At 35.9% G+C, this 13,661-nt stretch overlaps 1 protein-coding gene across 1 annotated transcript; it reads left to right on the forward strand.

Annotated features, from left to right (window-relative positions):
* The first annotated feature begins 6,990 nt into the window (after nt 1-6,990).
* Nucleotides 6,991-12,942, forward strand: si:ch211-212k18.15 (uncharacterized protein LOC563681 homolog). Its single transcript, XM_053629200.1, has 4 exons — nt 6,991-7,144; nt 8,431-8,531; nt 10,759-10,932; nt 11,407-12,942. The coding sequence occupies exons 1-4, from the start codon at nt 7,075-7,077 to the stop codon at nt 11,854-11,856; spliced, it is 795 nt and encodes a 264-aa protein (XP_053485175.1). The 5' UTR covers nt 6,991-7,074; the 3' UTR covers nt 11,857-12,942.
* The last annotated feature ends 719 nt before the right edge of the window (nt 12,943-13,661 follow it).

Here is a 13,661-nt window from a genome sequence, read left to right on the forward strand (position 1 = left end):
ACATGTAATACTCATTAGGTTTCTTTGCACTAGGCTGTAAAATATCATTAAAGATAAATGTTAAATGGACCATGTGTCCATGATGCTCCAAAGATGTTCCTGATCCCACATGCCGTTCAGTTTCTCAATAATGGCCTAAGAATACCACCACCCTGCATATTTTCCCCCACTTCTAACTCAGCTGTTAAAACTCTTTAGCTTTATCAAGCCTGAACTAGGTTGTACTGGGTGAGTTATAGGAAGGAAAACATCAACATGTGCAGGGCAGCTCTACTCCAGGACCAGGATTGAGAAGCACTCTACACTAAAGCTAAACTGAAATAATTTGAATACCACTGTCACGCTTTGTAGGCAGAGACGGAAGCAAGTGCAGGTAGGCAGATACAATAACAATCCAAAAGAGGTAAGGTAGGGGTAAACAGGCAGGGGTCGGGCAATCAGGCAAACAGACAAATATAAGCAAGGTAGAGAATCATGGTTGAAACGAAAACAATGGTCAGAAGTCACTTTGCCAAAACACGAGAATAAGGCTTGGATAATGTCAGAGAACAAGTCAACTGAACATTTACTTCACAAAGTCTGAGTGTTCACACAAAAAGTCCTTAAATATGCTGCGTATGTGCTGCATGCGAGATTGGTTGCAGGTGTGTGTGGTTAGTACTCCGGCGGAGGCGAGTGTGTGCGTGTGTGGGAAGTGTAGTCCTCAGAGGTCATGTTTGTAGTTAATGGTGCCTCCTGAGAAATGGAGTTGCTGGTTTGCTGTGATATGACAACCAGGATGACATCAAATACCTTTTATGGTCTATCTGATAAGCAAATTTACAGTCACCTTTATGTACGGGTCTGGAGCATAATACACTTCAAGGAAATGTTCTCGTCATTTTTTTCCTCATTGCACACAGTCTACAACAGGTGTGGCAGCATTCATGAAAGGACTAACATTTTAGTAAAGGTCTGAAATGTCATATGAGCTGATGATATCTGACGGAGGGAAATTCCACACACTTGTCAGGTGATGTTTACTGTAAGGGATGATTACTATAAAAGGTATGCCAATGCAAAACAGAAAGGTAAGAATGGTAGGATCTTGGCAGTGTGCAGTTTCTTCAATTTGTGTCAGCTCAGAATGAAAATATATGAAGTTTTTATTTCATTATTTTTTTCAGTATACTAACAAAAGGCCTAGTGGCTGCTGGTGTATGAATAATGTTTCACTCATGTAGCCACATGCCTCTTACCTTTGTTGAGAATGCAGGGTTTTTTGTTGTTATTCTGGTGACTATTTGATCATTTCTGCTTGCCAAAATAACTTAGGAATACAGAGTTAGTTAGTAATTAGGTAAATGTTTAGAGTCTCTGCCCAGTGTTTTCTTTTTGCACCTCTGTCCTTATTACTCAATAACTTTATTGCCTCAGCAATTTACTCAAACTAATAACAAATACTTATTATGGAACAATTAACGTGTTTTTTTTTTTTTTTTAATGCCTAGATCAACAAAACCCCTGAAATATAAACCCATTAGATAAAATTACACATTACTGTTATCACTGACAGACAAATAAATATGAGTTTTACTAAACTAGTCAATTTCTCCTAAATTAATCAGAAACCATTAACTCAAATCCCTTCTAATAAATGTGACTATGTAAAGTCAGGGCCTAGAGCTGGTGCCTTACTAGAAATAACTTCAATTAAAAGTAAAACTTCAACAATTTTACATGTTTTACATGCTTTATGTATTTATATAAATCTAATATCTTATTTGTATTAAACTATTGTTATTATAATATAAATGACATCAAACACAATATTTTTTGATATAACTTGAGGACAATTTTCAAGACAGCTATGCTGTAGTTTTAATCATACTGAATTTATATGTTATTATGCTGAATGAAAACACAACTATTAAGTTATGGCCATAGAAACATTTAATCAGGCTGAAATCTGTGCCTTTTGGTGTTTATAAACTCAGCAAAAAACCAAATGACCTCTAACATTCAACTGCTTTTATTTACAGCAAATTTCTTAACATGTGTAAATATTTGTATTATCATAAAAAGATTCAACAACTGAGACACTGAGACATTGAAAGGTATTTAAGGTTTTGAATCTGAGGAAGGATTATATCTTCACATTTTAACAGTTTCTCAAGTTTGTGGTTAACGTAGACATTGTTGTCACACTTGTCTGAGTGAGGTGTTGGCCCTTTCCAGGTCTTCAGACACTGGCAGCAGAACTTAAACCTCTTACCACTATCTGCTGAACAGATGGTGCAGTGTACACACAGGTTGGTCAAATCCTGCCTCTCAACATATGAATTGCAAGGGCACTTAAAAAGAAAAGAAAGATAATTATAATTATTTAATAATTAGATATAAATAGCTGAAAATTCCACTACATCCCTCTCAATTAACTAGTATGCTGAAGAGAGATCAGAATAAACATGTGACTATTTGAAACAGCAAAAGCTGCTGTCATTTATAAAATCTTAATTTTCAATTTAATATGAGTACCTGCAGATCCACCAAACACTCTGTAAAGAATGAAACATATAAATTAAATATAAACTTAAATGACGTTTATGCTATAAAAAATGAATCTATGAAATAGTTTGAGGAAAAGACCATGCCCCTTGCTCCTAGCTAACTCTCTATATAAAGCCATGTGAAAGAAATAAGTACACCCCATGGAAATGTGTGGCTTTTTTTATACATGTTTGGACAAGCAAACATTTGGTCATCTTTGAAACAGTACCTATTAATAAAGCTGATATACTTGAACAAAACCACAAGGAAAATTAGCTTTTTCAATCATTTTATTCAACAGAAATATAAGTAGATATATAATATAAATTATATTCTTCTGTGAAAAAGTAAATACACCCTTGGTCTTAGAAGCTAGTATTGCCCCCTTTAGCAGAAATAACTTTTTGTAGGCTTTTGCATAATTGTCCACCAGTCTCTGACATCGGCTTGCTGGAATTTTTGACAACTCTTCCATGCAATATTCTTTCAGTTGCAAGATGTTTGAGGGTTTTCTTGCATGTACTGCTTGTTTCAAATCCCCCCACAACATTTCAATGGGAATCAAATCCAGGCTTTGACTAGACCATTCCATAACCCTCCATTTCTTCTTTTTGAGCTATTCCTTGGTGGATTTGCTAGTGTGCTTAGGATCATTATCCTGTTGAAAGGTATGATGCTTTGATACAATGCAGAATTCATAGCTGAATCAATGAATGCAAGCTGTCCAGTCCCTGAGGCAGCGAAGCAAGCCCAAACCATAACATTTCCACCACTGTGCTTCACAGTTGGTATGAGGTGCTTCTCCTGTAAACCTGTCTTTGGTCTGCGCCAAACACGTCTGCTGTTACTGTGGCCAAACAAGTCTATCTTTGATTCGTCTGTCTAGAGCACATTATTGCAAAAGGCCTGGTCTTTGCCTATATGCTCACTGGCAAACTGTAGTCCTGCTCTAATGTTCTTTTTAGACAGCAAAGGCTTTTTCCTTGTACGCCTCCCATGCAGGTCAAATTTGTGCAATCTCTTTCTGATTGTAGAAGCATGTACTTTAACATCAACAGTTGCAAGACTTACTAGCAGATCCTGTGATGAAATTTTGGGATTCTTGGAGACTTCTTTTTGCAGACAATCTGCTCTTGTGTCAGTCTCACATCTTGAATTAAATTATGGGAAAATTGTACTTTTCCACAATATTCTTTATATATATATATTTTTTAGATGCATCTGTGTATGCTCTTCATTCCTAGTTTCCAGCCATCATTACAGCATGGGAGAGGAAATCTCTTTCGACATGTGGGTGATGTACATCTAGACAATCTGACAACAAACTACACACTAAGAAATTTATATTGAGAAAATTCAACTTGCTCTTTGTTCCAAATAATGATGGACCAGATCCGCACTTAATCTGTATTATTAAATTATCTGTATTATTATTAATCTGTATTACAATCTACATGTAATGGTATTTGATAATCAAAGTACTGAACAAGCTAGAGGAAGACAACATGTAGCTTTACTGTTCATTGAAACTTCATTCTTTATTTGGATTTTTCTTGATTCATTTTCATATTTAGTTGTTTTTATATGAAGTATCTTCAACCTAGGAGAGTTTGTCATCTAGCATGAATGTAGGAACATGAATTTACCTTTTCACCTTGCTGTCTTCTGTCCCTCTAGTTGAAAAGAAAGTCAAACATGTTAAAAGTTCAAAGGTCAGACAGTGCCGGAGTAAGGAAAATAAAAGCCCATCACCTGTTTAGATTATATATGATTAAGTTCACATTCAAATAGAAATGAAGCTCATAACAATAATAATGTATTTATCTGGAAAAATACATGAAGTTTCCTTATCAACTAGACTGGAAAAACATGCGGTGCAGTTGTCTTTTTAGCAGTCTAAATACAGGTTAAGCGATTGAACTGATGGTAGCCTATTTAGTTTTTATGGGCTACTCATTTTAATCTATCAATTTAAATTGCCTTAGATTTTTTTCACGCACTTGGAATGTAAACCAAAATGGCCTAAACCTGATCATTTTCATTATCTGCACTGCATTTCAGTGTTGGACCTAATTCCATGATTATATGGTCCTATTAGAGCTGTGGGAGCAGAACTTCATGCAAAGAGACAGTCGGTACATTTACATGGACAACAATTAGCAATTAACCCGATTGAGACAATACTCTGATTAAGAAGCTACCATGTAAACAGCAATATTTAATTACCTTAATCCAATTAAGGTCATACTCGAAGTAAACACAAATCGAATTAAGACATGTGGAGTATTCCTGTTTTAGTCGCATTATCGAAGAGCATAACAGGCATGTAAACACCTTAATCACATTATTAACGTCGTGTGAGAGTTTTCACCGCATTTTGCGACAGGACACGTACACACACGGCAGTGCTCAACCGTTTGGTAAACAAGAGACCATGGCTGCGTCCGAAACCGCGTACTTACCTACTATAGGCATATAGTATGCGAAATGCATGAATTTCGGCTACTATAGAGTAGGTAAGTACGCAGTTTGGGATGCAGCCCACGGCTTCAAGCAGTCGTCTATTTGCACGTATAGCATGACAAATATTTAACTGCACTTGAAGCGTTCGTAAAAATTTAAAATAAAACACCCAAAACTGTATATGGTATCATAACGAAGACGAATTCTATGTTAATACGTGAAATTCTGGAGGGACGTCGGACGGCGTGGCGCAGTGACGTAATGACGTGTGCTGTTAATCTAATTATGTTCTATAACATGTACAACGGGTACATGAAAGGAGTATTCTAAACGTGACTCATGTAAACACCTTAATCACAATATTGTCTTATTTAGAATAAGGTCAATAATTAGATTACTGCTGTCCAATTAAACGTAGTCAGTGAGAGATTTTAAGAGAATACTGCTATGTAGGAAACGTAGCCTATCTTATGCACTATAACATTATTCATTACGTCAAGCGTGCAGCCAGTTTAAATAACGAAGAGCTGTGCAGTTTGTAGACCGTGAACTGTCATGCGCAGGTGACGATACAGCAAAGTTTCTATAAGGAGAAAATGAAACCAAGCTGCAATAATCCGAGCTCCACTTCATGAGCAACATGGCGCAGATTTACCAAATTCAGGTTGTTGGTTTTAGGGGAGAAAAGAAAACTGTCGACGTTGCAACCTCCGAAGATGACTTCAACAAAACAAGTATTTCGGCTTTCAAAGAAAAGCTCATGGTGAAGTTTCCGGAGCTTAAAGGTATTGGCTTATTTCCTCTATATAGAGGATGATAGACTATCCTGTGTGATTTTTGACCTGGACTTTCAGTGCATTTGACTCCGTGTGCGGTCAATAAAATCTCTCCTTTTATCAGGTGCGGAATTCAGAATGATGTTCACTGATATCCAGCTTCAGGACTCCGACACTTTCTCCATGCGCAAGATCCAGAATAAATCCACAATCTTCCTGATCGTCCGCATGCCGGGAGGAGCCCCACACACACACACACACACAATGCGGGGTGAAGAGAGGAGAGTCCGGAACAGCTGCACTGAACACCTGGACTGAACATGCAGAGACTTTTAATCATATGTCTCCTGTCTTTTACGTTAGCATAGAAAACAATGTAAAAAATAATGTTAAAGAATTAAAGTAGTCTTACACGTTTCCCTTTCGCTCTGTTCTCGTAATGTCTTATAAAATTGCTGTAACTCAAATTCTTACATTCTGTGTTTACTTTAACAGCATATGTATTATATTATATTATAGCTATTATATCTTTCCTGTCTTTTATGTTAGCATGGAGAAGAGTAAGAAATTTATCATGGAAAGCCAAATAAATAAAGTAGCCTCACTAAATATTTCTTTATTGTCATATTCTTGTAAAATTATATTAACTATCACGTCCTGAAGTTTTATAAAACTGACATAGCTGATTTCTGCTTTAACAGCATATTGTAAGCTGTACATTTTTGTGATCATTTAGTGCATATTAATTATTTAAATACTATATTACAACCTATTGGATCCTTAAAAAGAAGACTGCAAATTAACACTGAAAGCGTTACCCGAGGGGTTGCGCATGCGCCGTCCACACTGACGGACTAATCTGTTTTCTTTCCTTACCTTATTCCAAGCCATTTGTTCTGGGTTTCTGAAATGCTTATTGGACAACTTAAATTAAACAATCGAGTTTTTCATTTAAAATGAACAGCGACAAATTGGGTTTACTTTCCTTTAAAGCCTCGGTCAAACCAGACAAGTTTACTTTCGCTTCCATATCACAAACCTGGTTTCCTATAAATCCTTCATCTAGTCCTGTTGCATTTCAGACTCTCTGGACCAACATACTTCACTTTGCTTTAAGTAATGTGACATGTCGTAGCCTACAGTTTAGATTAAAAATACACTGACACATACACTGACAATGTGCGCATGTGATCCAGCGGCTCCGCCCTGGTTTACAACCAGTCTTGAGAAAACGAAAGTTTCCAAGAAAAAGAAAGTTAAACTGTGAAGCAGGAACCAGAACATCAGTAACTCTGATCTGACAAAGATGGAACAAGAAAAGCGTCACGATCCTCAGGACAGCACCCTGACATTTGTTGACCGAGCGGATGAGATCAGTAAGACTACAGTATTATCATCGTTACTCTAAGCGGTAGCTATATTTGGATAGAAGTTATGGAAAGTTGAGTTATACATGGATGTATGTTAAGTTTTCTTTTCGCTTCTTGAGTTTATAACCTCCTTCTATTAATTGAGGTTAATTCAATTAGAAAACGTAAGATCACATCTAATCTGTATGTTACCCCTTGATGAATTTAGATTTGCGAGATGGTTGTACACAATAAACTTAGATTCTGGATTAAGGAAGTCTATTTTATTTATTGATTAAGAAAAGAGGCCAATCTGACGACATGACAGAGACAGAGAAGCATACCGTCCAACAGATCTAATTAATAAGGAAATAATTAGAAGTATCACTATACCAGTTTTTTTTTTCTGATACAATACCAATGCTGAAACCTGGAGTATCAGCTGATACCAATACACATCCGATAGCCTACTGTTTTTTTTGTTTGTTTGTTTGTTTGTTTTAAAGACGACTAGTTTTAAAATATTCTTTTTTAACTGATGCACTTTCACACAAAATAAATTGCATGCTAATTATAATTAAATATAAATTAGCATAAATTATAAATATAATAAAAATCAATATTAACAAAAGAAAAAACAGTCAAGTCTCCTTAAAACATTTCCAGTTACAAAAATAAATTTATTTTCCAAATGCAATTCAAATCTTTTCATTTGTTACATGATCCAATATCCAGTATGATTTCTCTGATGTCCAATCCACCATTTTTGCTGGTATTGGGCCCATGCTGATAGTACTGGGTATCTGATTGGTGCCATCTCTGGAAATAATACTAATAAATATCAGGCTAAATAAAGAGTACAGAGCTGATATAATAGTACCAAATACTAGAAAACAGAACAGTTGTCTTTTCCGGTTTTAGCTGATAAGTGATGTCCTTGCTACATTCCCTACTGCATCGTTATAATACTCATCAAAAAAATAAATAAATAAATAAATCCCTCCTTCTTTTCACGTAACAATGATCACAAACCTTTGAAGTGTAAGAGAAACCTTTTCTATCCTTCTTGTAATATTTTTCTAAAAATAATTCTACGTATATATACATGCATACTTCAGAGACCTTATTTAATATAGCTGAAAATCCATTATAATTCCCTGAGAACATACAGAAGGGAGAATCCAGCTAGTAACTACATCTGGAAAATAAATGTTGCATGTGTGTGTGTGTGTGTGTGTGTGTGTGTGTGATTGATTTGTTCCTGATGATATCTATTAGCAATATTTTCTATGTGCACTTATATATCAACTTAGCCCTTGATGATGATCCCAACACTCAGAGGATAGAAATGTCTTGTGGCCACGCTGTCACACCTGAGTCCCTCACAGCCTACTGTCGAAGTCTTCTGGATCAGGTAGGCTTCTAAATTAGTCATTGCTGTAGAAAACCATTATATATGCTATATTTATAATGATACAAATGGTCTACTTGATGCCCAAACATGCTTTCTAATGAGGAAATACAGTCATATGAAAAAGAAATACATCCCATGGAAATTGTTGTTTTTTTTGACATATTTGGACAAGCAAACATTTGATCATCTTTGAAACAGTGCCTATTAATAAAGTTGATATACTTGAACAAATCCACAAGGAAAGTTAGCATTTTTAATAATTTATTTAACGGAAATATCAATACATGTGATATTCTTCTGTGAAAAAAGTAAGCACACCCTTGGCCTCAGAATCTAGTATTGCCCCCTTTAGCAGAAATAACTTCTTGTAGGCGTTTTGCATAATTGTCCACCAGTCCCTGACATCGGCTTGCTGGAATTGTTGACCACTCTTCCATGCAATATTCTTTCAGTTGCAAGATGTTTGATTGTTTTCTTGCATGTACTGCTTATTTCAAATCCCCCCACAATATTTCAATGAGATTCAAATCCAGGGTTTGTCTAGGCCATTAGATTACTCCCTATATTTCTTATTTTTGAGCAATTACTTGCTGGATTTGCAAGTGTGCATAGGATCATTATCCTGTTGAAAGGTCCACTATTGTTTCAACTTCAACTTTTTAACTTTTCAACTTTTGGACAGATGTCCTAATATTATCTTCAAGCACTCTTTGATATGATGCAGAATTCATAGTTGTATCAATGAATGCAAGCTGTCCAGTCACTGAGGCAGTGAAGCAACCCCAAACCATGACATTTCCACAACCGTGCTTCACAGTTGGTATGAGGTGCTTCTCATGAAAAGTTGTCTTGTCTTTATCCTGAAAAATATGTCTGCTGTTACTGTGGTCAAACAACTTTATCTTTGATTCATCTCTATATGCTCATTGGCAAACTGTTGGCTTGCAAAGGCTTTTTTCTGGCATGCCTTCAATGTAGATAAAATTTGTGCAAACTCTTTCTGATTGTAGAAGTGTGCACTTTGACACCAACAGTAGCAAGACTTACTAGCAGATCCTGTGATGAAATTTTGGGGTTCAGACTAATAGGGTCTGCTCTTGGGCTGAATTTGCTGGGACGGCCAGTCCTGGACAAATTGGCAGTTGTTTGAAATCTGCACCACTTGTAGATGATTTTCTTTACAGTGGAATGATGTATTTCAAATAAATTTTTTAAATCCTTTGCCAGACCCATAGGCATCCACAACCTTTTTTCTGAAGGCTTTACAGAGCTCTGGATCTTGGCCTGATGACACCGCACATCAATAGCAAAGGGAACACCAGACACTAGATATGAGAGGGGTAGAAATAAGACAGGTTCCACCTGCACTCCCTAAGCAGGTTCTAATAACTGGCACCAAATCTTGAACACCTGTTTCTAATTTTGTGGATTTGAAGATGTGATAAATGTAAGGGTGTACTTACTTTTTCCATGTGACTGTTTTTTGTTCATTTAAATTGTGAAAAATACTACATCATGTCAATTTTATGTGTCCTTTGATATACAGTAGTGTATCACTTTTGTTAATAGGCACTGTTTGAAAGAGGATCAAATGTTGTCCAAATATGTTTTAAAAAGCCAACCATTTCCATGGGGTATACTTATTTTTTCACATGACTATACCCCAGTTTAAAAAATCTAAAGACCTACTAAAGAGTATTAGTTTTGGTTTTTACATTGTTGTGGTCTGGGTTTGGCACCCTGACCAGGGGTCCCGCCTCGTGCCCCAAGTTCCCTGGGATAGGCTCCAGGTTTGCCAAGACCCTGTGTAGGGTAAGCAGTACAGAAAATGGATGGATGGATGGACAATGTTGTGGCCTTCAAAGACTTGCCTGCAACTAAATAATTGATGCAAGGTTTCACACAGAAATACACAGTTTAGAAACCCTGTTATGCTTTTTAGAAAAATTTTATAACAGTATTTTATTGCTAAGTGGGAAAAGAAAAGAGAAGAAAAACATTTTATGAAGTAAAATGTACAGCATTAAAGTTGATTTCAACATTTTCTAATTTATTTATAAGAGTTCCTACCAGAATTCCTAGGTAAATGATTACAAAATTATTACAGAATTATTATTATGGTAAACAAAGAATTGAGCTCCTAATTTTGTAGTGAATAAACAAAATATACTGTCACTGCCACTAGATGTTAGAGCTATATGTTTTTCTCTTGCTTTTATACATCCAGGGCGTGTACACGTTTGTGTGTCCAGCTATAACAGATGACAACAATAAAAAGTGTGGGGCCGAGTGGAAGTACATGGAAGTGCGGAGAATTGCTTTACTGACTGAAGAAGAGCAGAGCCACTTTGAGGAGACAATGGCTGAACTGGCAGCAGCTAAGTACTGTGAATACAACCAAGTAAGTACTTGTAAAAGGAGCTAATACATAATAATATCATGCCTTCAATTGATATTGGTATGAAGTATGTAAGGCACTAAAGAGGTCACAGAGGTCAAGGGTAAATTAAAAAAAAATAGTTATGAAGAGATGAAAACTTCCAAGGAGAACTGAAGCGAGAGATGGGAGTGAGAGTTTCTTTGAGAATATATAGAAAGTTAGTTTGGAGGAAAGGTGGAGTTTGGGGCATGGTCTTTTCCTCAAACTATTTCATAAATTCATTTTTAGAGCAGATACTTCACTTAAGTTTCACATTTATGTTTAATTCTTTACACCGTGCTTGGTAGATGATCAGAATTAATAAATTGAATTGATTAGGATGGATTAAGATTTATAAATGACAACATACTACATTTGAGAGGGATCTAGTGGTATTTTGAGCTATTTATATCTCATTATTAAATAATTATAATGATCTTTCTTTTCTTGTTTAAGTGCCCCAGTTGCAATTCATATGTTGAGAGGCAGGATTTGACCAACCTGTGTGTACTCTGCACCATCTGTTCAGCAGATAGTGGTAAGAGGTTTGAGTTCTGCTGGCAGTGTCTGAAGACCTGGAAAGGACCAGCACCTCGCTCCGACAAGTGTGACAACAGCGGCTGCATTAACGACAAACTTGAGAAACTGTTAAAATGTGAAGATATAATCCTTCCTCAGGTTCAAAACCTAAAATGCCCCTCATTGCGAGCTTGTCCTACATGTGGAAACCTGGTTGAGCATGACACATCAGGGTGTAAGAATATCATATGCAATATCTGCCATGTTGAATTCTGCTTTTCTTGCTTAAAGCTCACGGTTGATTGCCTAAAAACAAGCTCATACTTTCTACTTTGCTCAAATGGTGTAGCGCCTCGGCAAACATCCATTCCAACCTGGATAAAGTAGGTACCTGAAATCTTGCCATATTATAAACACCAAAGGCACAGCTTTCAGCCTCATTAAAAGTTTTCATGGCCATAACTTAGTATAAGTGTTTCAGTAGAATAATACAGCATATGATTAAAACTAAAGCACAGCTGTCTTGGCAATTGTCCTCAAGTTATATTGAAAAGCATATTGTGTTTGTCTTTATTGTTTATTAGATTCATAACAGCACATGTTTTTTCGTTCAATGTTGGTAGAAATAATATTTGATCATATAAAGCATGTAATAAATGGAAAATTGTAGCTTTGATGCTTAAATACAATAGATACAAATAGTGAAAACCGTCTCTTTGTGTAGTTTTCTTGTGGTCATTTTAACTTTTATTTCAAATTATTTCTAATAAGACATCTCAAGACCCTATCATTAAACAGTTACATTTATTAGAAAGGGTTTTTGAGTTAAATGTTTCTGATTAATTGAGGATAAATGAATCGGTTTATTAGTACGATTCAGTGGATATTAAAGGTATACACACCCCTGTTAAACTTGCAGGTTTTTGTGATGTAAAAAATCAAGATAAATCATGTCAGATCATATTCCACATTTAATGTGATATCGCAACCAACAAAATTCAAGTGAAAAACAAATAGAAATGTCTTGGGGGAAAAAGAAAATGAAAAAAGTACAATAACCTGGTTGTATAAGTGTGTACACTCTTTAACTAATAGTTTCTTAAAGCACTTTTTGCTTTTAATACAGTGCTCTTTTGGGTAAGGGTCTACCCACTTAGCTCATCTTGATTTGACAATTTAGCAAAAATAATACAGATCTTTCACATTGTGAGAGGATCTCCTGTGCACAGCCCTCTTCAAGCCATTCCACAGGTTTTCAATATTTAGTGCTGAGCGCTGATTGGGCCATTTAAAAACTTTGATTTTTGTCTTCAAAAGTCATTCCTTTCCTGAAGTGGATTTGTGCTTTAGGTTGTTACTCTGCTGGAAGGTGAAAATTTTCATCATCTTCAGCTGTCTAACAGAGGCCTGCACGATTTGTGCTAAAATAGATTCCTATTTGGAGTGATCCATCATTTCCTCTTGAATAGAACCCCAGTCGCAGTTAAAGAGAAGCAGCCCCAGCAGCAGTCCAAAACTTTGAATTTCTCTGCCTTTGAGTTAAAAATGTATTTCTGATGTGCAGGCATTATCCACTCCATAACCCATTCCATTTCCCAATCTTTGCAGTATACAGTCCCTCTGAAAATATTGTAACGTCACGGCCAATTCTGTTTTTCTTGCTATACACTGAAGACATTTGGGTTTGCAAATAAAAGATGATCAGAATTTCAGCTTTAATTTCCTGATATTTACACCTAGATGTGGTAAACAATTTAGAAATGGCACCTTTTCTGGCAGACCATCTAATTTTTAGGAGAGTTACAGATAGTTATAGGTATTCTTGAACAGAGGTGGTTAGAGTAGCCAAAAATTTTACACAAGTACAAGTAAAACTACTTATAAGAAGTCACTCAAGTAACAGCAAAAGTAATAATTATAATAATTACTTGAGTAAGAGTAACAATGTATCCAGTGAGAAGGAGAAGACTACTCAAGTAGCAAGTAACTAGAAACTTCAGAAATTATTAAAATGAGGGGAAATCCTAAATCTCAGGGTGCCAGCTGGCCTTTTATAGAGTTTGTTTAGGAACCTGGTGTATTTTCTCCCTTGATTTGGTTTGTTTATACATAGATGAATATGGCAAGATATATTTCTCAAAGATATATCTTATATTCTGTGTTGACTCAGTATTCCCATCCACAATTATTTC

Source organism: Ictalurus furcatus, chromosome 7, assembly GCF_023375685.1.
Source record: "Ictalurus furcatus strain D&B chromosome 7, Billie_1.0, whole genome shotgun sequence".
Classification (NCBI taxonomy): Eukaryota; Metazoa; Chordata; class Actinopteri; order Siluriformes; family Ictaluridae; genus Ictalurus; species Ictalurus furcatus.